The sequence below is a fragment of the Schistocerca nitens genome, chromosome 8 (assembly GCF_023898315.1).
Source record: "Schistocerca nitens isolate TAMUIC-IGC-003100 chromosome 8, iqSchNite1.1, whole genome shotgun sequence".
NCBI classification, from domain to species: domain Eukaryota; kingdom Metazoa; phylum Arthropoda; class Insecta; order Orthoptera; family Acrididae; genus Schistocerca; species Schistocerca nitens.
Genome location: NC_064621.1, coordinates 136,759,963 through 136,786,866, shown reverse-complemented (window position 1 = coordinate 136,786,866; position 26,904 = coordinate 136,759,963). Strand labels below are relative to the sequence as shown.

The window sequence follows — 26,904 nt, the reverse complement described above, 5'->3', positions numbered from 1 at the left end:
CAAGTAATCTCCGTTTTCATGCAGCTTCAGAAAGTAGGGAGTGGAACGGAAACACAATACACTTAATACGCAAATGTTAAACTGATGCGTAATACGGTTTTAGAGGGGAAAAAATCCCAATACTGTAGATCTTTACTGGAAAATTTGTGTCTTAAACGTACTGACAACTGATAAATTAAGGTAATGAGGGTTACTAGCGTCATTTGTTTAACTAGTGTACCTTACATTCTGTGCTCGTTCGATTCCGAATTTGTGAAGCAGCAGAATTGTATGCACAGGAAAATTGTTAACTCTTTAATACATTAGCTAACTTAACACGAATGAGGACTATATGGGGAAGCAATACAATGGTGTAATTTTAAGATTTTCATGAAAAAAATTGCTTCAAATATGAAAGCATTTTACACCCATTAAAAAAAAGTTTGCATGCCCTGGTTCCCAGAACTCCTGAAGATAGACGAAAGTGGATATTGTATCACAGACACAGTCCCTTTGACTGTTAAGAGATGTCACTAAACCCGCCCAAAAATGCAAACAACCATTCATGAGCAGCACCTATTAGACGGAGAGGGTCTGACAGCCGATCAGTTCCAGTCATTCCACCAGGAAGGAGGTACACTGCTCACGTTGTAATTCATCAATGCCTAGACGGTCAATACCTCAGCTCGATCGCGCCCGCATTGTTACTTTGTGCCAAGAAAGGCTCTCAACAAGGGAGTGAACCAAAGCGATGTTGCTCGGACATGAAGAAGATACAGAGAGACAGGAACTGTCGATGACATGCGTCGCTCAGGCCGCCCAAGGGCTACTACTTCAGCGGATGACCGCTACCTACGGATTACGGCTCGGAGGAACCCTGACAGCAATGCCACCATGTTGAATAATACTTTTCGTGCAGCCACAAGACGTCGTGATACCACTCAGACTATGCGTAAGAGGCTCCACGAAACGCAACTTCACTCCCGACGTCCATGGCGAGGTCCATCTTTGCAACCACGACACCATGCTGCGCGGTACAGATGGGCCCAACAACATGCTGAATGGACTGCTCAGGATTGGCATCACGTTCTCTTCACCGATGAGTGTCGCAAAGCCTTCAAGCAGACAATCGTCGGAGACGTGTTTGGAGGCAACCCGGTCAGGCTGAAAGCCTTAGACCAGGGCTTCACAACATACGTGCTCGCGGAGCAAGCTGTGAGCAGCAAGGCGCGAGCACGGAGCAGCGCGAGCACGCTAGCCCCACTACCGGACCAGAGCGGAGAGTGGGGAGATCACGTGGTGCACACAACAGCTGCCGCCAGTCAATGTGAATCCGCGGCCACCTGCAGGGATATCACTCACGAATTATTACTGTGACAAATGAAACAAATAAAGGAGAATGTACACGTGCCACATAATTTTATTAGCTTAGTGTATGCCTCTACATTCGTACTAATTTGTGAACTGTTACACAATAAAAGGTGTCACTGAAGTGTGGGATTCTCTGTTATCTTGTACTTTTTGCCCTTTACAATTGCGTCTATGTTCGGAGTAATTGTTCTTGTGCATCGTAGGCGCAGCGTGCAGTTTAAATTTCGATCAGACAATGCGTTTCTCAGGCGCGTCTTGTTACATTTTATTGCAGAGGACAGTTATTCACAAACATATATGGAACCGAACATTGATATTATTGTAGCCGCCAGTTTGTGCAAATGAGGAAATCTATCATGAGGGAAGTGTCTGTAAAATTCCAAAATGTTTTTCTTGTTCTGATATTTGTCTCTGTATTCTCTGTCACACTGCAGGTCAATAATTTCTAGTTGCAGCTCAGGACGAATCTCTTCAATATTCGCTGAATATGGAGAGGAGAACAGATCAGAATCACTGTCTAGTGCTGTCAGGTCTTGAAAGCGTTGATCAAATTCTTCCTTAAGGGCAACTAAACTATGTGAATAACGTACACAGTCTTTGTGAACATCTTGCATGGATGATAATTTAGGAAAATGAGCTAGATTTCCTGTTTCCAGCTGACTCACCCAAAGTGTCAATTTCATTTTAAAAGCTCGTATTCGATCTATGAAATGAGTAATTAGCAGATCTTTACCTTGTAGTGAAATGTTCAAAGCATTCAGGTGGCTAGTTAAATCTGCTAAGAACCCGAGATCACATTTCCATGAAGGCTCTTTCAATTCAGGAACACACATGTTATTTATTTCCATGAACATATTTATCTCATCTAATAGGCAAAAATTCGATTTAATAATTCGCCACGACTAAGCCAGCGGACCTCGCTGTAATAAGGCAGGCTACCATACTGGCTTTCTACATCCTCAAGAAAGCTTTTAAATTGTCTGTGTTGTAGCCCATGCTTCCTTATATAATTGGTTGTACGAACAACACTCATCACATTTTTTAGAGTGATACTCTTTGCACATAAGTTTTCCTGGTGGATCACACAGTGAATGCCCCTTATTTCATTCGGCACGGTCAGTTTTTGCATTTTCTCCTTCAACAGCGCAACGAAACCTAATTTTTTCCCTGTCATCGCTGGTGCACCGTCTGTAGACACTGAAACTAAAGAATTCCACGACAATCCTATATTTTCAACACTTTCTTCAACACTACTTAAAATATCACCTCCGGTTGTAGTGTTCTTCATGGCTACTACATCGAGGAGCTCCTTCCTCACCTGAAGATCTCTATTAACACCTCTAATAAATATGGAAAGCTGCGCTGTTCCAGTGATATCAACACTTTCGTCCAGAGCTAGAGAATACGCCATAAAATCTTTATAGATATTTGCAAGCTGGCTCTGGACGTCGTCTGCCATGTCCTGTATGCGACGCATAATGGTCATGTCAGATAATGGCACAATCCGAAACTGTTCAACTTGAGATGGACACAAATGTTCCGCTGCAACTAACAAACATCTTTTATTAAATCGCCATCAGTGAAGGGGCGCAGGGATTGTGCTAAAAACAAAGCAATTTTGTTGCTCACTCTGAGAGTGCCTCAGTTGATTTTTCTTCGTCATCCAGATCTCCTTCGGATAGCTTCCTTTTAAGTTTAATAACTTCCTGTGCACGATCTGGTCCATCACATTTTCCACTTCCGTAGTATTTCGCGTGCTACGACATATAATGTCGCTGCAAATTAAATTTCCTAAAAGAATTCAGCGTTTTGTGACATACTAAACATTTTGCAACACCATCTTTTTCTGTAAACAGATAAAATTCCTCCTAATGGGGGTTGAACTGCGAAAGAATGGTTGGGGTTACACAACGGCGACTTGACATGATTCTTAACCAGCGAAGTGACTGTTAGAGCTGATCGTAGTACTTTTAACGTTACACAGTCGGCGCGAATTCAATAGGCCCGCTGCGGTCCTATTCATAGGTGCGCGCGCATTTCCCCTCCCTCCCTACTCCGCGACCTTGCACCTTCTCGCGAGCACGTGCCTGAGCAGACGCGAGTACTCGCGCTCAAAACAGGCCAGTTGTTAAGCCCTGCCTTAGACACACTGTCAAGTGAGTACAGCAAGGTGGACGTTCTCTGCTGTTTTGGGGTGGCAATACGTGGGGCCGACATGCGCCATTGGGGATCATGGAAAGCTGTACTATACGTGAATGCCATCCTGCGACCGATAGTGCAACCAAATTGGAAGCATATTGGCGAGGCATTCGTCTTCATGGAAGACAATTCGCTCCCTCATCATGCACATCTTGCGAATGACTTCCTTCAGGATAACGACATCACTCGACAAGAGTGGCCAGCATGCTCTCCAGACATGAACCCGATCGAACATGCATGGGATGGATTTAAAAGGGCTATTTATGGACGATGTGACCCACCAACCAAACTTTGTAATTGTTTCCCACTGCAAGGTGTAAGTTTGAAATTGGGCTTAGAGGTGCTTAACACTCTCTCCTGTGGTGGTACAAATGCACGGCGCCTTATGACATTATCGTTGGGCTAGGAGCGCTTCAAACAGCAAGATATGGACATATGCGAAAAAAAAAGGCCAGAGGTCAGAAGTGCATGTGAGCTTTAACGTGAGTTAAATGGTGTCACATTGGCACCCAATTTTACAATTCTGCCCAGTGCCACAGTGGACGTGTCGCCTGATGGGAAGGTCGTCTCTGCCTCTCTTTCCCACATTTACCCATTCTCTGGATGTCTCCCCGGTGGATGTCAAAGCTGAGTGCCCAGAAATGTTTATGAGTGGCGAGGAAAGCATTTCCAATACACGAAAAGCCTCAAGAGGAGGGATAAAGAGCACCAATGAAGCCAGAGCTTCCCTTGAGGCGCTGATTCCCACACAATTTGCGAGGAGCAACAGAAACACTTTCTTGGCAACCTTTGACACTGCTGACATCCTACAGATGCTTCAGCACTTCTCTAAGGACATCGTGGGATAGTCTATTGAAGGTGATCGTCCTCCTTTGAAGTGCAGTGCGACCACAATTTTTGCCGAATTGTACACTGTGGAACCAAAAGGCACCGTTCAAAACCACTCAGCCCTCCCGCTCCCGCTTTGCATCCTCTTGTGGCGTGTTCTTGGAAGTGTGCAACACTGACACATGCTTAAACAAGTAGTCCCTCTAAGGGCTCCCAGTTCGGCACTACTGCCTGTGCCATCTACTCAAGTCTGTTGAGCACTTTAAAAACTCACCTGTACAAAAAAAAAAAAAGAACCGTGAGAGGGTCCTGCACATCTGCTAGTACACATGCTGGAATGGAGATGTGTCAAGTGGTTGTCTACATGCAGGCGCCGAGGATTCTGCAACAGGTTTTCTCCATACAAGTACATTTTTAAAGTGCTCAAGAAATGTGGATATATGCAACTGAGTGTTTTGCGGAATCGGAGATTCCTGGAAAGTCCCTTTGCCATTTTATTCACACATGTGTCAGTGCCAACCCCTCTGTGGTCACGCCAAAAGAGGGCTCAAAGCAGGAAGTCTGAAAAAGCATAAGCCGTATTTGCTGCTTCGTATCGCGTTCAAATTTCGTCGAATGGTTTTGAGTTGTCCCTTGTGGTTTCATAGTCTACTCGATAGCAAAAATTGCGGACTCACTGCACTCCAAATGGTTGTGAACACCTTCAGTGGGGTTGCTAGGCCACGATGTCCTTAGGGAACAGTTATAGCGTCCGTGGGGTGTTATCTCTGTCAAAGAGCGTCAAGAACGTAGTGCTGTTGCTCATCGCTCTGTGAACTGTCGTTTTCGACCGCAAAATGTGTGGGAATCAACGCCTCAAGGGAAGGGGTTCCACTGACGTCCCCTATGCCACACCCTTATAGCTTTTCGTGTCGATTCTGACCGGTGGTGTGCTGAAACGCTATCCTCGGCTGCACGTCAGGAAACAGCATGATTTCAACGCTGAGCTTTGCGATTCTGATCTCAGTCGCAGAGGCGGTAAAAAAGGTGAAATGTGAGTAAAACAGGATGTGTCGACCTTCCCAACCTGTGAAATGTCCACCGTGCCATTGGGCATTGCTCATCGCTCTGTGAACTGTCGTTTTCGACCGCAAAATGTGTGGGAATCAACGCCTCAAGGGAAGGGGTTCCACTGACGTCCCCTATGCCACACCCTTATAGCTTTTCGTGTCGATTCTGACCGGTGGTGTGCTGAAACGCTATCCTCGGCTGCACGTCAGGAAACAGCATGATTTCAACGCTGAGCTTTGCGATTCTGATCTCAGTCGCAGAGGCGGTAAAAAAGGTGAAATGTGAGTAAAACAGGATGTGTCGACCTTCCCAACCTGTGAAATGTCCACCGTGCCATTGGGCAGAATTTTGGTGAAATTCGGTGCCAATGTGACATCAGTAACCGACGTTAAAGCTCACATGAACTTCTGAGCTATGACCTATTTTCAGCATGTGGCGACATCTTACAGTTTGCAGCGTCGTGTAGACGAGAGTGATGTCGAAGGGGGCCACACTTTTGCACCGCTGCACAGGAATCTTTAGGCACCTTTGAGCCCGATTTCACACTTACATGTTGCACTGGCAAATAATTACGAATTTTCAAAAAAAAGTAGCCCTTTAATTCTCTTGTTCAGTGTACTTAACAACAGGACTATTCTAAATGCTGTCATCTGTGGATGTCTAAGACTGCATCTTGGCTTAGAAGAACTGCGATTGGCTTAACAGTATATCTAAATGATTTCTTCTGTTCACCACTTAAGACTATATATATATATAGACACAGCTGAGAATTATATATATATATATATATATATATATATATATATATATATAATTCTCAGCTGTGTCGCAGGCAAGAGCGATAATGTGTAATCTCACAGTGACACAGTTTTCAGGGTCACATGGAAAGTCTTCGATTATATGTTTGTCAAACCAAGAACACTGTGAACGCGACAGTCCTTGTGATTTTATGTCAACGGTGTACTCATATGTGGAATTAAAGCAAAACGTAGTTACCTAGAATGTTGAAATAAATATCCTGATTCGTGTTCAAGGTAACGTGAATGAGTCTGTTCAAATCATCGGGCCGAAACGTCACAGAACTTCTTCTGGTGGGAACAAAACAGTCCACTCACTACGGATTAAAAGATTGTTGGACGGCACTTGAATCTACGCCTCGCACCGTTCGAAAAGAAATAAAATTGCGATTCGTCGGACCACACAACGAACCACCAGTCAGTCACTGCTCGATTTCTATATTGTTTGGCCCACTGAAGGCGTCCATCTGTATGTGCCACTGTGAGTAATGGGCTTTCGCGAGGTACCCGACCCCAAATGTCCATAGCAAGCAATGCCCCACGTAATGTTTTTTCGGAACCTGATTGAGATGGACTTGCATTCACCTACAGCAGCAATTCCTGTCGAGTTTGAAATCTGTTGCAGTAGATAAAACGTGACACTTCGTCACCAGTTCCTGTTGGTTAGGCCCTTTGTACGACCACTGTTCACATGCGGTGGGACTGCGAGTGGTATACCATCACTTGTAGAAACGGTGGAGAGTCCGCATTGATAAACCAATGATCACTGTGCAACGTTCCCTCCCTTAAATGTTCTACTTAATCAAATCAATGACTCAAGCCAGCTTTTATAACTTTTATTATTTTGGGTCACCAGCCTCGCTATGAAAGGTTCACCCCGTGAGACAAGGGGAATTGTTCTAAACCGCAGCTAGTGACCTCTCCGACTGTCCCCAAGACTCAGCTTCCGTTGAATGGTAGGGAAACCAATGCAGAAATATACACACAAACCTAGGCTATCATCACACAATGATTACTATGGACGCTGAAAACGGAATGACGGCACATTTATCACTAACTGGCTCAAATGGCTCTGAGCACTATGGGACTTAACAGCTGTGGTCATCAGTGCCCTAGAACTTAGAACTACTTAAACCTAACTAACCTAAGGACATCACACACATCCATGCCCGAGGCAGGATTCGAACCTGCGACCGTAGCAGTCGCGCGGTTCCGGACTGCGCGCCTAGAACCGCTAGACCACCGCGGCCGGCAGAGACTAACTGTTAAAGTTACATAGCAATATAATCAGAAGTGGAATGGGTATCTGTTGACATCCTTTATATCTATTTCCATCCTTTTACACTTTGAGAGCAAGATCTCCTCTAGTTTCTGCATTTATTTGGTCTAGTAAACGCCCTTTCTTTACACTATTACAAATAAAGTTTAAACTATCTTCTTTTATACCTTTAGATATTATCATTGTTCCTGACATTTAGTAACACCCACAAACTACCAGTCCTGTAGCCTTCGACCGATCAGAATTATTTGCTACCACCAATAAATAAAACTGCAGGAATTTCACTACGGCGCTTCACCTTTGACAGTGAGCAATGCGCCTCTCCATTCTCCACCGGTCTTTGCTGAACTGCCCTCTCGTCCTCCGAGCTGCTTCCGACTCCTCACGCCTCTTCCTTCACAATTGAGGCGTTCCATGAGAAAACAACTAAAGGTCCATTAAGTCGTTTCTCCGTTTCCTACAGCAATTTCATCTGTGGGAACCAGTCTTTGTGCTCACAAATTATTATTACTCTCCGACAGACGTAACACCCTCTAGAAACATTTGACGGCCGTGTTGCACCAAGTCGTTTTTCCACCGACCGCCGAAGCCAGTAGACTACTTACAAGCCGCTCGTACCAGTGCAGACATATTTGTCAGCGACAGGATGTCCGTAGGGTGGAATTTACGTTTGTCAACATCGCATAGGAAGTGAATAGTGAATACAAACAAAATATGAGAAGTGATTGTGGTAGTATATCCAATACGGAGAGTGATTATGAGAACCACTTAATTGGAAGGAAACGTACAATTCAGAAAGAGAAGAAAGAGGTCGCGAAGAAGAAGAGAAATTCAGCACAGGATTATATTTCGCCTAAAACCGGTAAGAAAATCTGTCTAAGAAGTTTGCAGTCAGTAAGAAATGTCGCACAAAGGAAAGCTATCTAAAAGTATGCCCAACAGATCAACAACAGATGCATGAATGATTTAGGGATTTAGGTGAGAAGAACACACAAGATACACTGATGTTAAGTTTAATTGAAAAGAAAACACCATCTACAACATCTAATGCGCCTAAGTCTGGTCGGAATAGTTGCTCCGCCTATATATACCACATAAAATGCAACAATTATAAGACAGTAGTTTGTAAATTGCTATTCCGAAGTATCTTGCAAGTTACCGAGAGTCGTTTGAAAATAGTTTTAAGGGCTTTGAAAGCTACAGCTCTTACAATAGTAGAGGGAAACACAGCAACAGACCGCACAAAAATGCAGCGGAAATCTGGGACGCGGTCTGCTTTCACTGGGACCCGTTTCCTTCCGAACTATCGCATCATTGTCAAGGCAAGTCCCAGAGGAAATATTTTGACAACCCTGAGCTCAGTGTTGCAAAATTATTCACTTTGTTCAGGGATCATTTTCTTCATGAAACGAATACGGTACTCCAGATAAAGTATAAGACTTATCATAAGTTCTTTAGAGAAAATAGTCCGTATTCGTTTCGAAAACCAAGAACTGATAACTGTGGTTTCTCCCGGGAGTGTGAAGTTATATTGAGTGTCAGTGCAAATGAACTTCACAAAGAGGTATATGAAGAACCCAAACTTAAGGTTGCGGAGTACAATAAACTCAAGTACAAGTATCTGAAGTCGGCAAAACTTGACAACATATATACCTTAGCGCTCGAGTTTCATTAAGCACAGAACCTGACTCTGCCTAAACTGAGAATTACTGCTGCCTTGGCTCTATGTATTTAATGTTCACTGTCACAATGACCAATCAAGTACATTTTATTGGTTTCTCGAAGGTTCACCAAAAAAACTTCAAATTCTCTTTGTTTCTCTTTACATGACGTCATAAGTAAGGAACTCCAGAAGCTAAAATGCATTAAGACTATTGGATTCATCTGAAGGACAAAACAAAAATATGATCGTGGTACGATTTTGTGCTTCGCTTTCAAAATCAAACAAAGTAATCATACAACACGTATTTCCAATTCGGGGATACTTATACAGTCAATGCGAATAAGGTCTATATGGAAAAATGCTAAGGATTGTTTAAAACTTTGAGAATGTACGCCAATGTACTTCAGTGCTTCTGAGCTGCAGAAAGAATCCACCACCCTTTGAGGGGGTGGAAGGAGTGGATATTATTAAGAACTGGGCATCAACTTTGTCATTATGCTACGTCACAAAACCCGAAGGAAAGACACTATTTGGAATACAGAAATATGTCATTTTTTATTACTCATTGTCCGTCTGGTCTACTTATGCAGGAACATTCAGCCCTTACCAAATAAAGAAACGAGGACGTATATCGCCAATAAGGAAGACGGACATGGTGATGGTTCAAATGGTTCAAATGGCTCTGAGCGCTATGGGACTCAACTGCTGTGGTCACAAGTCCCCTAGAACTTAGAACTACTTAAACCTAACTAACCTAAGGACAGCACACAACACCCAGCCATCACGAGGCAGAGAAAATCCCTGACCCCGCCGGGAATCGAACCCGGGAACCCGGGCGTGGGAAGCGAGAACGCTACCGCACGACCACGAGATGCGGGCGACATGGTGATAGCGAAGTCTCGTTCTGGTATTACGGACGCATAGAAGAAAGATATATTCGCAATACTCAAATTCCTTCGAGACGACAATGCAGAAATGCTGAAGAATACTGTCGACAGACAATGACTGCTCAGGAAGCGAAAGAGAAATATGATCAGTAGTAACCACGCATAGACTGTTGCAGGTCATTGTTGATCATTGTTGCGTCCTAAGTATGTTTGTAATTGAATAAATGCATTTATTTCATTTAATGGATGATTATGTTACTACTAGCTTCTTATAGAGGATTATTACAGGGTGACATATATTGAACTATATGAAAAAAAAGTAAATTAGTAACAAACTACGACATGCACACACTTTCACACTTTATTCAACATGTAAACGTTACTATAGATATTCGGATTACGTTATGACATGCTAGATACGCCTGCCATCATTGGCGGTGATGTGGCGCAGATGAATAGCGACATTCTGCATGACTCGCTGAAGTGTCGGAACATCGATGCAGTCGATGACCTCCTGAATGGCTGTTTTCAGCTCAGCGATGGCTTTGCAGTTATTGCTGTACACCTTGTCTTTAATAATGCCCCACGAAAAGGAGTCGCATGCGATGAGATCGGGAGAATATGGCGGCCAATCGAGGCCCACGGCAGTGGCCTCTGGGTACCCCAGAGCCAGAATGCGATCCCCAAAGTGCTCCTCCAGGACATCAGACACTCTCCTGCTTCGATGACGTCGAGCTCCATCTTGCATGAACCACATCTTACCGAAATCAGGGTCACCTTTGATAATGTAGATGAAATCATCTTCCGAAACCTTCACGTACCGTTTGGCAGTCACCGTGCCATCAAGGAAAATCGCACCGATTATTCCGTGACTGGACATTGCACGCCAAACAGTATCCCGTTGAGGAGAAGAGACCTCGATTGCGAAATGCGGGCTCGCAGTGCCCCAAAATGCGCCAATTTTGCTTATTGACGTACGCATCCAAATGAAAGTGGGCTTCATTGGTAAACCAAACCATATATACTATACTAATTCCCATCATGCCCCGCAGTCAACTATGCAATTTCAACGTCCTAACGCAACCGTTCAGAATTTATGACAGTTTTATTTTACATAGTTCTATAATTGTCACCCTGCATGTGTTATGTTCGTTGGTGTATATCATGGCTTCAGGAACACCTTTAAAATGTAGTGTTGCTTTGGAAACTTATTATGTTTGTCGAATAAAAATATATTGTGTTGCTTTACGGTATGAGCACGCTAGTTTTAGATTTACTGACTCTTTAATTGTTAAGTAAGGAAAAAGTTTGTTTTTTTGTTCGTGTTATACAGTGATCTGTGGAAAAACAACTTACGTGCGGTACCGTATTATCAGCTCATTCAGTATGTAAGTCGTACGTAATACACTATAGCGTCATTTATTCTGAAACAACCATAAGTTGTCCATGTACGAGGGATTACAATGAATGAAACGACGACGTCATTGATACTCTGTATCTCTATTACCATATATTGCTATTAAGTCCTTGTTTCAGACAACGCCTCAGTTGCGCTACCAGCTCGGACTCCGCACCAACACTCATTGCCTTTACTACTCTTTCTCTTGTGTTTCTCTACAACACCTGTTGCCTCTGCCCTCTTATGATTGGCTGTCTCATAAGCAACCTTCCAGGGCTGTCACTGGTCATTCTGTTCCCTTCTAAGTCCACTGCCTATCTTGCAATTTCCAGATGCATTTTCCGGTATAACAGTGGCGTGGGAATTACAGCTTTTACTGTCCACGGGAAAGCAACATGCGGCAGCCGGGGTTGGCAAAACAGCCTCGGAGTTCCCAGACTCGCCATGGTTCTGCAGCGACTCTTCTGGGAACGGCCCAACGTGGCCGCGTTCGGCTTTTAGATGCTCCCGAGAGACCTCCGTTCTATTTCTGCAAAACAGGGTCTGTGTTCGCAGAACCGCTATGTACCATAGCGACTACAGGGGTCGCAAGGCGTCTTGACAAACATTTCCGAGGATGGGACAAAATCTCTGTGTCGAGCCTTCACAGGGCTCTCGTAACCTTCCCCAACGCAGGAAACCACTATCCAGCCAGCCACTCACCACGCGTCCGAAGCAGGAAGCTTCCCACCCGTTGCCTTTGATTAAGGCATGACCGATATCGAGGCTGAGTTTATTTCCAACCCGTAGTCCCAGTAAATGCACCGTCGCAACTGGAATGTTCAAACACGATACTTCCTTTCTGTCATTCTGCCACGTCTCCTCAGTGACCTGACTTAGAGCACTGATTTGATAAACGAACGCATCATTTCTTCACTTCACGGCCATGACTTACGTCAGTGGTGGAAAGTCACTTACCCACCGATGGTACCAGTCCTTTATTATCTGTTGTTCTCCTGGCCTTCAGTACGAAGACTGATATGGTAGAGATCTCCCCGTTAATCTGTTGTGAAAGTCTCTTCAACTGTGCTTAGCAACTGCAGTTTACTTCCATTTGAAATTGTTTACTCCTTCCGTCTCTACAATTTTATCCGCCACAAGACCCTCCACTACCAAATTCATGATTACTTGAAGCCTCAGTGTGTGTCCTGTGAACTGATCACTCCCTTGGGTTGTGCCGTAAATTTCTTTTTCCACAATTCGATTCAGTGGTTTCTCGTTATGCCAACTAGAGGACTCCAAAGCGACCGGTAAGTTGTTTAGGGGGAATGATCAATATTTTGTACGGTGAGATAAAGTGAGTATTATTTTTAAGACCGACGCGACAGTTACGTCGTATTTTACGGACCATTGGCGGCAGGTGGTGGGCACCCTGATGGCGCCCTTCCTGGGCGTGAAGCTGCTGAGGATGAGCCCGCAACCGGACCTGACGCCGCTGCACCTCATCGTCTTCGGCGGCTCGGCGCTGGACCGCGTCACGCAGGCCCAGCTGCAGGCCAAGTTCAAGTTGGCGGCCACCCAGATGTACGGCATGACGGAGCTGCTCATGACCCTCTCCTCCGAAAGGACCAAGCCCTCACCTTTCGGCTCTGTCGGCCTCCCGCAACCCAACGTCGAGGTCAAGGTAAGAAAGAAATGATCGAACTGTGCACTTTCTTGGATTTGTCAGTCTGTAGCAAGCATGCCGATATGCATACGGAAGTCAGTTACTGTATTAAGTTTCAGTGACCACCTTGAACGTATGAAGATGTGACCGCGAAGTTGATGATGGTGATAACTCTTTTCTTCATACGAACCTTCCACTGCGATATGCCTGTATTACTAAACGACAAAAACGGTTTCCACACCATCTCGTCCCAGTTGCAGGTTGCCTATTTCACGGCTTCCAACAACAACGGAAAACTGTATTGGGTACTTAAATAAATTTAAAATTATCTTACGTTAAAGGTTTAACAGAACAAGTCGAGCATTAAAGTTAGACCGAGCGAGGTGGCGCAGTGGTTAGCACACTGGACTCGCATTCGGGAGGACGGCGGTTCAATCCCGCGTCCGGCCATCGTGATTTAGGTTTTCCGTGATTTCCCTAAATCGCTCCAGGCAAATGTCAGGATGGTTCCTTTGAAACGGCACGGCCGACTTCCTTTCCCGTCTTTTCCTAATCCGATGAGACCGATGACCTCGCAGTTTGGTCTCTTCCCCAAACAACCCAAACCAACCCCAACCCATTAAAGTTAGAAACAGTGTATATGACGCTAGGAAGCGTAGCTCCCGGCACGCAAATTACACAGACTATATTGATCCAGTATTTGAAAATAAGTGGTTCCAAATTATGTGTAAATTTCCAACAAACTTTACAAATAATTTGGAACCTTTTCTAAACCTTTTCTCACGTAATCCACCATCAAATACTGAAAGGAAAAAAGTTATGCTTTATTACATTTTCGCTGCCCATGCAGTATAACTTCATCATCACGCATGACCTTTTAATTTATTATTTCTTCACTACTAACTGTGTTCGCAACACATTTTACATACAGTGTACACCAATACGGTTAAGTGAACCTGCAAAATTATATCACGCTGAAAGAAAAACAAATCGGTGGCAGGGGAATGAATACGTTTATTGACACGTTTCGCCCTTCTGGGATGTCATCACAAAATTTTAATATTCTGCAATTTTCAATATACTGAAAATTTTCTGATGATGCCCCATAAGTGTTAAGCACGCCAATGAACGTATTGTTTCCCTGCACCCAAGACTGTTTTTCTTTCGGAATACTATCCGCGGTCGCTGCACCAGGAACGTCATGGAGTGGGGAGAATTGTATATTATATCATTGTACGTCATAAATGCTGAGATGAGTGAAAACTAGCTTTTCTGACAATGGTGCTGTTTTATACATGGGTGTTGGATTCTTTAAAGTATTGCGATTCGGGTGGGTTTACTGACTTTTCCTAACGTTAGATGGAGTGCTGGAAACCTTGGTTTTAAAAATCTGTATTTTGCCTGTTCGGGAAATACTCCTCCAAGAAGCAGCATATGTGACAGTGTATTTTCCAGAATGAACTGGGGAGTTTTCTGGAGAAAAACCGCACCTTTCTCCAGATTTCTGCAGCGCTTCTTCTTGGCAGCCTTCCGTAACCTCGTCAGATGATTTCGGTAATTTATCCTGTGACGGGTTACCCGTTACGAGAATACGATGGGCGTTTGAAAAGTCCGTGCAAAGTCCGAGAGATGGCACCACCCACGCGTATCGAGGTCATGTTTAGTTAGTAGTATCTTTGGAAATAACGCACACCGAGTTTCAGCCATATGGTCTATTTCTTTGTGTTTGGCATTCGTGTGAACCAAGGAAGTCGAGTGACTGTCAAAAAATGGACGAAAAAGAATTTGGTGTGGTGATTAAACATTACTTTATGAAAGGCAAAACGCCTCAGGAGACTAAAGAGAAGCTTGATAAACATTACGGTGACTCTGCACCTTCGATTAGAACAGTTTATAAGTGGTTTCAAAATTTTCGGAGTGGCTATATGAGCACAAGTGATGTTGAACGTTCTGGATGCCCTGTGGAGGTTACGACTCCAGAAATCATTGATAAAATCCATGATATGTTGATAGATGACAGAAGAGTTAAGGTGCGTGAGATTGCTAGTCCTGTGGTCATCTCGAATGAATGAGTACATAATATTTTGCATAAACATCTGGACATGAGAAAGCTATCCGCAAGATGGGTTCCACGATTGCTCATCGACTATCTGGAAAAGTATAAAACTATTACAGGTGCATATTATTCATCGTTACTGGACCGTTTGGAAAACGAGCTATAAGAAAAACGCCGGCGATTGGACCGCAAAAAAGTCCTTTTTCAGCATGACAATGCACCAGCACACACCTCAGCAGTTGTGGTCGCAAAATTAATGGAAATAGGATTCCAACTCGTTTCATATCCCCCCTGTTCTCCAGACTTGGCTCCATCGGACTTCTATTTGTTCCCTAGTTTGAAGAAATGGCTGGCGGGACAAAGCTCCTATTTATTCAAACGAGGAGGTGATTGCAGCAACTAATAGCTATTTTGCAGACTTGGACAATTCCTATTATTCGGAAGGGATCAACAAATTAGAACAACCTTGGACGAAGTGTTTAAGAGGAAAATATGTCGAAAAATAAAAAAAGGTTTACCCCAAACACGTAAGTAGTTTTTATTTTTGCACAGAATCTTCAAACGCCCCTCGTAGTCTGTCAGCAGCACGCCATGGCAGATACTTTTCCCAACAAAGATTGGGTCTTCGCCTTTTCCGTGTTCCTGAATTCCATTGTTTCCAGTGACTGTTTTGTTCCTTTATCTCGGGGCCATATTGATACACCCAGCTATCGACCAAGGCGTTTAGCCACCCAAGGACGCGTGCAGCGACGCGCCACACTTTCAACAATGCCCCTGCTGTGTCGCCAGGCTGTGATTGTTTGTGGAACCCATCCTGGGTGGCAACCTTTGTCATGTACAAGATGTCTCCGAAGATACTGAAAACTGATCCTCCAAGTGTGTGTCATTTGTACAACACATTTTGACGGTTCGAATGCAGATGCTGATATTACGACCCGTTTAGAGCCAGTTAGTAGTCTTTCATCGAGGTTGATTTCTTCTTAATACCTGTCTTGCCATACGTGCACATTTATCTTCTTATTTATTTGTGAGTGATGCTTTCTCGCAAGGAGGAATTATTCGCCAAGTCGTAAATGTTGACTGAACATTGTCTCGCCGCATTCCCCCGTGACACACGACATGTTACCCTTGATAGCAGAGCTCATAAATTGTGTGTACCCTTTGCAGGTGGTGGACACAGAGTCTGGCGACGCCCTGGGTCCGAATCAGGACGGAGAACTCTGCTTCAGGGCCCCAACGGTAACGCGCGGCTACTACAACGACCCCGTCGCAACGGCTGCAGCAATCGACGCCGACGGCTGGTTCCACACGGGTGACGTCGGCTACTACGACGACGCGGGGCACTTCTACATCACAGACCGCATCAAGGACTTTGTCAAGTACAAGGGGCACCACGTGAGTATTTTATTTTTTATTTACATGTCAAGTTCCATAGGACCAAATTGAGTAGCAAATCTCCAAGCTCATGGAACATGTCAGTCCGTGTAATTACAACATAAAATAACAGATAAAAATAAATTTTCATGACCATGAAAAAAGTCAGTCCATAAGTTTAAGTAAGCGCTATCAGCAATACGATAAGAATCAGCTTAATTTTTCAAGGAACTCCTCGACAGAATAGAAGGAGTGACCCATTAGGAAACTCTTCAGTTTCGATTTGAAAGCCCGTGGATTACTGCTAAGTTTTTTGAATTCGAGTGGCAGCTTATTTAAGATGGATGCAGCAGTATACTGCACACCTTTTTGCACAAGAGTTAAGGAATTCCGATCCAAATGCAGGTTTGATTTCTACCGAGTATTAACCGAGTGAAAGCTGCTTATTCTTGGGAATAAGCTATAATTGATAACAAGAAATACTGTTAACAAGAAATGACAGTAATATATATATATATATATATATATATATATATATATATATATATATATACAAAGGCACAACTGGATGCCATAGAAGAAAATTTCCAAAACTATAATACAAGAGACTTCTACAGAACTTTCGCAGATAAAATACGAGGATATATCCCTCAAAATGTATGTTTCAGAAAACCAGATGGTAAATTAGCCCTAACAAACCAGGAAAACTGTCAAGTATTGGCTCAATATTTTTCTAACCTACTAAATTGCCCAGAACCTAGTTTAAGGTTTCCCAAAGAAATCTGTGCCAACGCTCAACCGGATTCATTACCACCAACACAGGAAGAAATCAAATGTCACATTAAAAACTTAAAAAATAATAGAACATCTGGCGAAGATGGCATTGTTGCAGAACTATTAAAAAACCTAGGACCAAAGACGTTGCAAGAGCTCACAAAAATTATAACAAAAATATGGGAAACAGAAAAATTACCAGAGGAGTGGAAATGTGCCCTTATTCACCCGTTACATAAAAAAGGAGACAGAACAAATGTCAATAACTACAGGGGAATCTCACTTTTACAAGTCACCTACAAAATTCTCTCAACATGCCTGCTGAAAAGAACACAAGAGCAGCTGGAATGCCAAATTGGTGATTATCAAGCAGGCTTCCGCCCCAGTCGCTCATGCATAGAACAAATATTTAATTTAAAGACAATATTAAAACACAAAGCAATTAGAAATGCCCCCATAATTTGTACATTTGTAGATTTTAAGAAAGCCTATGACTCAATTGACCGGCAATCTTTGTTTAACATTTTAGAGGAACTTGGACTTGACTCCAAAACACTAAGGCTTATCAAAGAATCACTGACAGACACTGTATCTAAAGTTAAATTCAGGGGAGAAATCTCTGAACCTTTTCTCATAAAAACTGGAGTACGTCAAGGTGACGGGCTATCTCCACTTTTGTTTAATATAGTCCTGGATAAAGTCATTAAGGAATGGGAAAAAGGATTAAAAAATTAATCTTACTGGAAACCAAACCATCTTGGTAGAACCAAAGACAACGTGGAGATATCTTGTTTAGCGTTCGCAGACGATTTGGCCATACTTGCAGATGATGAAGAAATCGCCACCAAACAAATAGAGATCCTTAAGGAATGCGCGGATAAAGTAGGTTTACAAATTTCGTTTCAAAAGACAGAATTTTTCTGTACAAAATTCCATATACACAGTTTGAACACAAAATATGGAAAAATAAATAGAGTAAAACATTTTAAATACCTAGGTGAAATTTTGGAGCCAACCGGAGGAGAGAAAGTTGCACAGAAGATCAGACAACAGAAAATGAAGAGAGCATATGGTATGACACATGAAATATACAATAAAAAATGCATCTCCTCGAACACAAAAATCAGACACTACTGCGCAGTAATTAAGCCAGCAGCACTATATGCTAGTGAAACGCTCACACTCCACACAAAATGTGATTTAGAAAAAATACTAAAAGAAGAACGAAAAATTATGAGAAAGATTTTAGGTCCAAAATTAACAGAAGAAGGATACCGGATACAATCAAGAAGAACCACAGAAACTATATCAAACCTGGCAGCAGGCATAAGAAAGCGAAGATTAAAATTTTATGGACATGTCACTAGACTTCCCCCCACACGACTCACCAACAGAATTCTCACTTACATAGAAAAAGTCAAATCAACAACACCATGGATTAGCCAAGTAAAATTAGATTTACAAAAAGCAAATATTGAACTTAAAGATTTCAAAGATAGAAAAACTTTTAGAAATAAGGTGGAAAAGTGGAATGTATTGTCGGAGAAGGAAGCACTAAAGAGACCAGGAACAAAATGGACAGAAGAAAGAAAAAGAAAACATGGAGAACGAATGAAAGAAGTGTGGAAGAAACGACATCAGAAAGCTTTGCGTGATCCTTCTGGGTCCATTCGCGATAAGTAAGTATATATATATATATATATATATATATATATATATATATATATATATATATATATATATATATATATATATTGATATGCCAATGTCAAAATACCCAGACTCGTGAACAGAGGTCGACAAGAGGTTCGTGAACTCACACCACTTATTGCCCGAACCGCCCGTTTCTGAGCCAAAAGTGTCCTTGTAGAATGGGAAGAGCTACACCAAAATATAATACCATACGACATAAGCGAATGAAAATAAGCAAAGTAGACTAATTTTCGTGGCGAAGTATCACTCACTCCGGATACCATTCGAGTGAACAAGACCCTGAACGTGGGCTTTCCACGACCGTTTACCATCCATCTGAATACCTAGGAATTTGAACTGTTCAGTATGACTAACCATATGCCTGTTCTGTTAAATTAAAATGTTAAGTTTTGTTGAATTGTGTGTTAGCAACTGTAAAAACTGAGTCTTACTGTGATTTAATGTTAGTTTATTTTGTACAAGCCATGAACTAAGGTGATGTACTGCAGTATTTGAAACCGAGTCAATGTTGCACACAACATCCTTTAGTACCAAGCTAGTGTCGTCAGCAAACAGAAATATTTTAGAGTTACCCATAATACTAGAAGGCATATCATTTATATAAATAAGGAACAGGAGTGGCCCCAACACTGATCACTGGGGCACCTCCCCCCCCCCCCGCCCCCTCCCATTTGACAGTACCCCACTCACATCCCACATCACACCCGTTATCAACATTGTGAATAATGACCTTTTGCTGCCTGTTGCTAAAGTAAGAGGTGATCCAATTGTGAGCTACTCCCCGTATTCCGTAATGGCCCAACTTCTGGAGCAATATTTTGTGATCAACACAATCAAATGCCTTAGTTAAATAAAAAAATACGCCAAGCGTTCGAAACTTTTTGTTTAGCCCTTCCAGTACCCCACAGAGAAAAGAGAATATAGCATTTTCAGTTGTTAAACGACTTCTAAAGCTGAAATGTACATTTGATAGCAAATCATATGTTATAAAATAATCAATTATCCTTACATACACAGCCTTTTCAATAACTTTTGCAAACACTGACGGCATTGAAAGGTCTAAAATTATCTACATTATCCCTTTCTCTCTTTTTATAAAGCAGCTTTACTACTGAGTACTTTAATCACTCAGGAAACTGACCATTCCTAAAGGAAAAATTACAACTATTGCTAAATACAGGGCATACAGGGGATACATGTGCAGCACAGTACTTTAATATTCTGCTAGACACTCCATCATAACCATGAGAGTCCTTAGTCCTCAGTGATTTAATTATTGACTCAATCTCCCTCTTGTCTGTATCACATTTCCTACAGGAAATCGTAGAGAAGACTAGGGCCAGTTGGCGTAGATTTTCGTTTCTGATTTTTATATTGCTTCGTGCAGTTCTAGGGGAAATTCTGGTGTATGTGGCGGATAGCTTAACCTTTTGGCTAAAAATTCACATTGGACCCATTAAGTAAATACGAGTCTAGGTAACCTCAGAAATACTTTAGGTACAATTTTGCATCTATGTCAATTAACCTTGGGTGCTGGGTTAGCTGCCATACCTCAAGTAGGCGAGTTGACATAATCTGGTGCACATAGGGATAATTTACCGAGCGAGGTGACGCAGTGGTTGGCACACTGGCCTCACATTCGGGAGGAATACAGCTCAAACCCGCATCCGACCATTCTGATTTCTGATTTATGTTTTCGTGATGTCCCTAAATCGGTTCAGGTAAATACCACGATGGTTCCTTTGACAGGGCACGGCAGATTTCCTTCCCTAAACTGATGGGATCTATTGAGAGGTGGCATGAGCCCCCTCTCATATTTCTATCTTACGATTTTCCTCTCTAATTGCATGTGGTGAAAAGTTGCTATTCCTTCACACGCGGACTTCCCGCACAGTGTCTCTCGTCACCCAGGTGGTCCAGTGACAGGCGGGCTCTACTGATCTTGAAAGGGTAAGCCGACGGATGTGAGGGAGTCGAGTGAATGCTTTCCAGACGCCGACATTGTCAAAAGACACGCCCGGAGGGGCCTGAAGTAGCGGCTGGGCTAGAGGTTCCGTTACTTCGCAGAAACTTAGCGAAAACACTTTCTAGCGGGCTACCAGCGAGGCGTGGGAATGACTTGTGTTCCCAAGCAGCCTTGGCGCGCAAATTCCCGCGTTTTCTGCCGTATAGTAACTGTGATTAGCTTGCTCAGGGCATAGCTCCGTGACGTAGCAAAATCGGCGCAGAAATTGGCGCCAAGAATCTCCATTGGTGGAATGGTAGTGCTCTGGCAATAGAGTGGAATTTTCCGCCGGATTTCGAGTTGCTGATTGGAACGGTTAACCACGGCCACTGTCGTGGGGGCGGGAATGTTCTGTATTCGGTTTCTACGGGTGCTCTTGTGGGGAGTCGGCTCTCGCCTTTCAGTCGGAGAAGGTTACAACACTGAGCACTCGCTGCTCTGGACAGCCTGTCCGTTGGATGTCTAATGTACTTTTATTTGATTGTAACTGTTTAACGAAGTTGGTGAAGTTTCGACTTCAACTTAACTTTCCGAGTACAGTTGGCAATTGAGCGTTCTGCGTACAAGCGGCCTATGTTGTCTGTCTTGGGCAGTTTTGGCTAAAGTTGACTGTATCAGAGTTACTGTGTGACTTCGCTTGTGAAAATCAATCACTGTACCGTCAGTGGTTGTGTGGGGAGCCTTCTTCGTCTCCCTCAGAGGCGCATTTGTATTGATAGGAAGTCTTTAGTCTGGAACCACCAGACCAGGACAATTTGTTTCGGGCTATACTCGCGACATTATCATCACCACGATGGGACGTTGAAGCAACCAGCCATCGCTTCCAGTACGCCAGATCGTGTCCTTGCAGCTAAGAAGACAGCTTGGTAATGTACGTCCGCAGCACCGGCAAAGCAGGCATTTTTGCTAGGCGATAATCAGAGCTTAGCAGAGCGCGCCTGTTAGTCTGTTCTAACTTTGTTCTATCTTGGGCGTTCATTGTCTGAGTTCTCACTAATGCAGCAGCAATTAGTGTTGGGTTAGCTGTGTGTCTCTCTTAAGATTTGAGTTGCAAGGAATTGGCTCCACATACCACTTCGTCATAAACGTCACAATCTAGTTTAGGGACAACTTCACCTTCACAGTGTTTATTTGAGTATCCAATTTGAGCCAATTTGATGTATTGTAAATGTTTCATGTGTTTTTGTTTATTATTTTGTGTTTAGTCTTAATAAATCATATTGTTATTTTGGACAGAACTTTCATTCTGTTAATCGGTAGAGCAACCCTATCATTTCTCACTACGTTAATGAAACCTTCCTTTATTTAACTTATTTATCAAATTAAATTATTGCAGGTGCCAAACTCTTTTCTACTCCACTTGCAGGGTTGATTACAGTCAGTTCGCGTACCTTTTTAATCCATGTGCAACAGCAAAAGTCGGAGTTAGAATAGGGGGCCTTAGAGGATCATTTACATATGTAGATTCTAGAAGAATTTAGTGTTAAGTACACTGCTAGCCCCGGCACCTCGCACTATGAACTCGCTGTTTTGTCCCCTAGCCTTCCATGTCAACCTACCATAGGGATACTTAGAAAGAACACAGAAATTTTCGCCGAAAAATATTTTATTTCTTCAAAACTTAGGGTAACTTCCTTTTCAAAAAATAAATAATCCAGAAAATAAATTCCTCGTGAAGGTATAGCATTTGAACAAAAATTAATTCTGCTTCAATGAACAAGCAACAGTATGAAATCAAATATGTGAACAAACAATTAATTCGCCAAGAAAAATAAATTCTGATTATTATTATAACTACCTATATTTGGTGAAAATCGCAAGATTGTGGCACTTGTATGTTTGAGCAGATGGGTTGAACTTCTGCACAGTTTTTCTCTGGTACTATCCGATTGTATTATCCTCGTCTGCTGTCTCCAGTTTTGTCTTCTTTGACCTTGGTGGGTACACGAATCGGATGTCGTAAGTTTCGGCTCTCTTCCCAGGTACTGGAGGTTTCGGCTCTTTTCCCAGGTACTGGCGGGGATGGTATTTCATCCAAACAAAATAATTTACCTGATTCAGGGTACCTAGCGAGGTGGCGCAGTGGCTAGCACACTGGACTCGCATTCGGGAGGACGATGGTTCAATCCCGCGTCCGGCCTTCCTGATTTAGGTTTTCCGTGATTTCCCTAAATCACTCCAGGCAAATGCCGGGATGGTTCCTTTGAAAAGACACGGCCGAATTCCTTCCCCATCCTTCCCTAATCCAATGAGACCGATGGCCTCGCTGTCTGGTCTCTCTACCCAAACAACCCAACCCCAACCCTGATTCAGGGTGATAAGGAAGCCCTTGAGGCTACGGAGAATTCGTTGCTAGTCTTGTTAGATTTGACCTGTTGGAATCTCTTTAAGCATCTCCAGCATTCATGGGAACTGTCGAATGAGAACCTTCACCTTCCTTTAGGCAGGAGGCTGACGATGAAAGCTCTCCACCATGGAGCGATTCTTCAGCCTCTGAACTGTCATTAAAGAAGTCCAAGCTGTCGTCATCGCCAGCATACTTCAATACCTACCACGCCTTCATCGTTCAGATCAGTTTTCTGGGAAGTTTCTTTTTTTCAGCCGTGGTTGGATTGCTGTCATGACCTGGATTTAGGAAAATACGAGTTTATTCTGTGGTGATGTGTATTATTTATTCATTTTTACAGAAAATGTTTCTTTTTCAATGAACAGTAATGGAGTGTTTAGTTGGCATCATAAGTATTCCAACGGATCCCATACCTAAATATGCCAACTAGCTATACAGCGATATCAAAAACAAATGGATAGAGGAGAGCGGGGCAAGATGGGGTACTGAAACACTTAACCATTTTTGTAAGCTTACAAAATACTCAATAAAAATACCAGATATTCCACCTTAGACTTCAGTATTTCTACAGTTTATAAAAAATTAGTACCAAAAATGTTAGTATTTACTATAAAAATATATTTTTTTAGGGTTTAGCAAGTACCCCATCTTGCCATATATTGAGGACGTCATGGGGTACGCAGGTGGGGGGCAAGATGGTTTACCTCAATACTGTATAAGGCAAAGGTTATTAAATGATTCAATGAACACAGGTTTACAAATTTATAAACGGTTTATTTTAATATCTAATGAAAATGCATTAAGTAATTATATGACGTTGAAGTTCAGTAACTATTAACTTTAAAATATTAACTTTAAACATTAACTTTAATTACTAACGATACCTCCAATAATTAAATACAAATCATCTTTTTACATTTTATTACGAAGAAATTATATAAATAGGCTACTAACTTAAAAAAGTAATTGAATAATAACTTCAATACCTAAAACACTGTATGATAAAAAAGTTATATTAGTTACTCAGAATATTAAGTTCAAAGGGCCTAACTAAAATAATTCTTGTTAATCCAGGACAAAGATGTTCAATCATTTTTACTTTAATCGCTAGTAAGTTTAGTTTGTTGTTATTCAATGATCATCGTCTTTCTGTAAGCAAAATTCACAGACATGATGTACTTCAGCATCCTCGTCCTCTTCTCCCATACATGAACAGTGAGCCCACTTTTTACAAGAGATGCATGACACCCATCCCTCTGTTGACTGGGTAGAAATAGCCACAATACAGGCACCTAGTGTCATCTGCTTATGACGTGCTTTCTTCTTCATCTTTCCTCTTTTTTATCTTCTTTGCCAAGTTTGTCATTGGTTTTCTCTTTCTCCCACTTTTTCCTTTGCAAACAAAGAGGGATTTTTTAACATTCCTCTCAGATGCTCTCTTTCCTTCTTGTTCCTTCTTTTTTCCAGGCTTAAATTTACTTGCACTCGTCAGACGTTCTCTTTTGTAAGGGGAGCTAGTAACAACAACAGTTTTTCCTTTTTTGTGGCCTGTTTTTCGGATATTTTTCTTTCCGACATGAAGACTCGGGACAATTTGTTCAGGTGAAACAGCAATTGACCTTAATTGATTAGTGTTGTTCTCAGAAGCCTGCTTGTTTGTAGTGAGGTAATTGGGGTTATTATCATTCCAAAATGAGCACTTAGGTCTTAGGCCTGGAGCAAGCACATCTTGCTCTTTAGAACCGGCTTGGTTAACAGGACCATCGGTTATCTCTGGCATTACTTGCTTATGTGAGACAACTGAAGCCATTGGTCATTATTGACAGTAACGTTAGCGGCCTCACTTGTAGCTAAAGGGGTGTCTGTAGTGAGACAAGCTTCAAACACTGAATCTGGGAAGATGTTTGGTTCTAAAGGGCAGATTCCTGTTTTTTCTTTTTTTTAAAACCGTTTATGGCAGTCAACATGGTTGCAGCTGTGAGACAAGTTTTGCTCAAAATCTCTGCAATCTGAAATATGGCAACAACTTTACCAGGATTTCATCTTAGCCAGGTGGCTAGCTCTTGATTATAGTACCTCTGAGAGGCTTCATGAATAGAACATCTAGAGGCTGAAGCCTGTGGGTACAATAGGGTGGACAACAGAGGATGACCACACCATTATCCCTTGCTCTATCAATTACAGTCAGGCTCTGCATATGGGTTGAATGTCTATCCAACAATAACAACACGCGTTTCTCTTTATTTGCTTTAGAAAATTCAATGAATTTGTCGAACTATTTCTCAAAAATGTCTTTTTGCATCCAACCCGAGACATGACATTCGACCCACATTCCAGGTGAACAATTGTTAAGTAGTTCCAGCTTCCTTCACTGGAGAGGATACACTAACATGGGCGGCATAAAACCTCCAACCACATTCATGCAAAATCCAACAGAGACAATTTTTCCTCTTTCGGCAGGTGATAATGAGCCTAATTGTTTTTTCCCCTTCGATGCCAATAGCTTGGAAGTGTTCTTTGAAACAGGAGAAATCCAATTTCATCACAATTATAAATTCGATCTGCTGTAAATTTGTGCTGACCGTATAGTTCCCCTAATAAACCAAAGAATTTGGACATATTAACTTTGTTAAGTCATCTCTCTAGCTGCGGAGGTTTTCTCAGCTTTCCTAAATGTTAACCTGGGTTTCTTTGCAAAAATCCCCTAAGCCAATCCTTTCTGGCTGACTCTTTGGTCTGGGTAAAATTAAGCTGGCCGGTGTGGCCGAGCGGTTCTAGGAGTTTCAGTCTGGATCCGCGCGACCGCCACAGTCGCAGGTTCGAATCCTGCCTCGGGCATGGATGTTTGTGATGTCCATAGGTTAGTTACGTTTCAGTAGTTCTAAGTTCTAGGGGACTGATGACCTCAGATGTTAAGTCCCATAGTGCTCTGAGCCACTTGAACCATTTTTTTTTTGGGTGAAATTATGCTGCTTGTTATTTCTTACAGCTAACTGGTATACCAGCTGCTTTACATCATTACCAGTCAAACCCAACAAAGGCTTTCCATATTCTTTGTACAAATAACTAATTCTTGTTCTTCTTCAGGGCTAAATAAACTTTTGTAAGGTCCCAGTTGATCCATTGCAACAAAAGATTCACTTTTTTTAACTTCATTAGATTCTGATTTGAATTTTTTTACCATACATTCCAGAGTTGTTTGAGGCACCTGAAATGCTGTTGCTGCTCGATAATAACCGATTCGCCCGTTGACTACTTCAGTAACTTTTTTTTTTCATATCTTCTTCACTCCATGAACCCCTCTCTGTTTTCCTTTTGTATGTCCGAACCATTTTCCGGAAATAAAAAATATAATTAGGTTTCTTGCATTATGTGTTATGTCATGTGGGGCACCTCATCTTGCCCTCCCACTACGTACCCTGTCTTGCCCCCAGGGGCTATTTTTAGGTTGGGTTAATATTATAGCACAAAGAATATATTCAATTAGTTATTGCATGCATTAATTTATTGCTAAAAACGCTTTTTTCGATGATAATGC

The 26,904-nt window shown here is 42.4% G+C and overlaps 1 protein-coding gene across 1 annotated transcript in view; it reads left to right on the top strand.

The window, feature by feature from the left end:
* LOC126199448 (uncharacterized) overlaps positions 1-26,904 on the top strand; it is a 44,261-nt gene that overhangs the window by 5,461 nt on the left and 11,896 nt on the right. The window contains exons 3-4 of the mRNA XM_049936367.1: positions 12,807-13,115; positions 16,321-16,548. Coding sequence (XP_049792324.1) covers positions 12,807-13,115; positions 16,321-16,548 — 537 coding nt within the window. The remainder of the gene's footprint in view (positions 1-12,806; positions 13,116-16,320; positions 16,549-26,904) is intronic.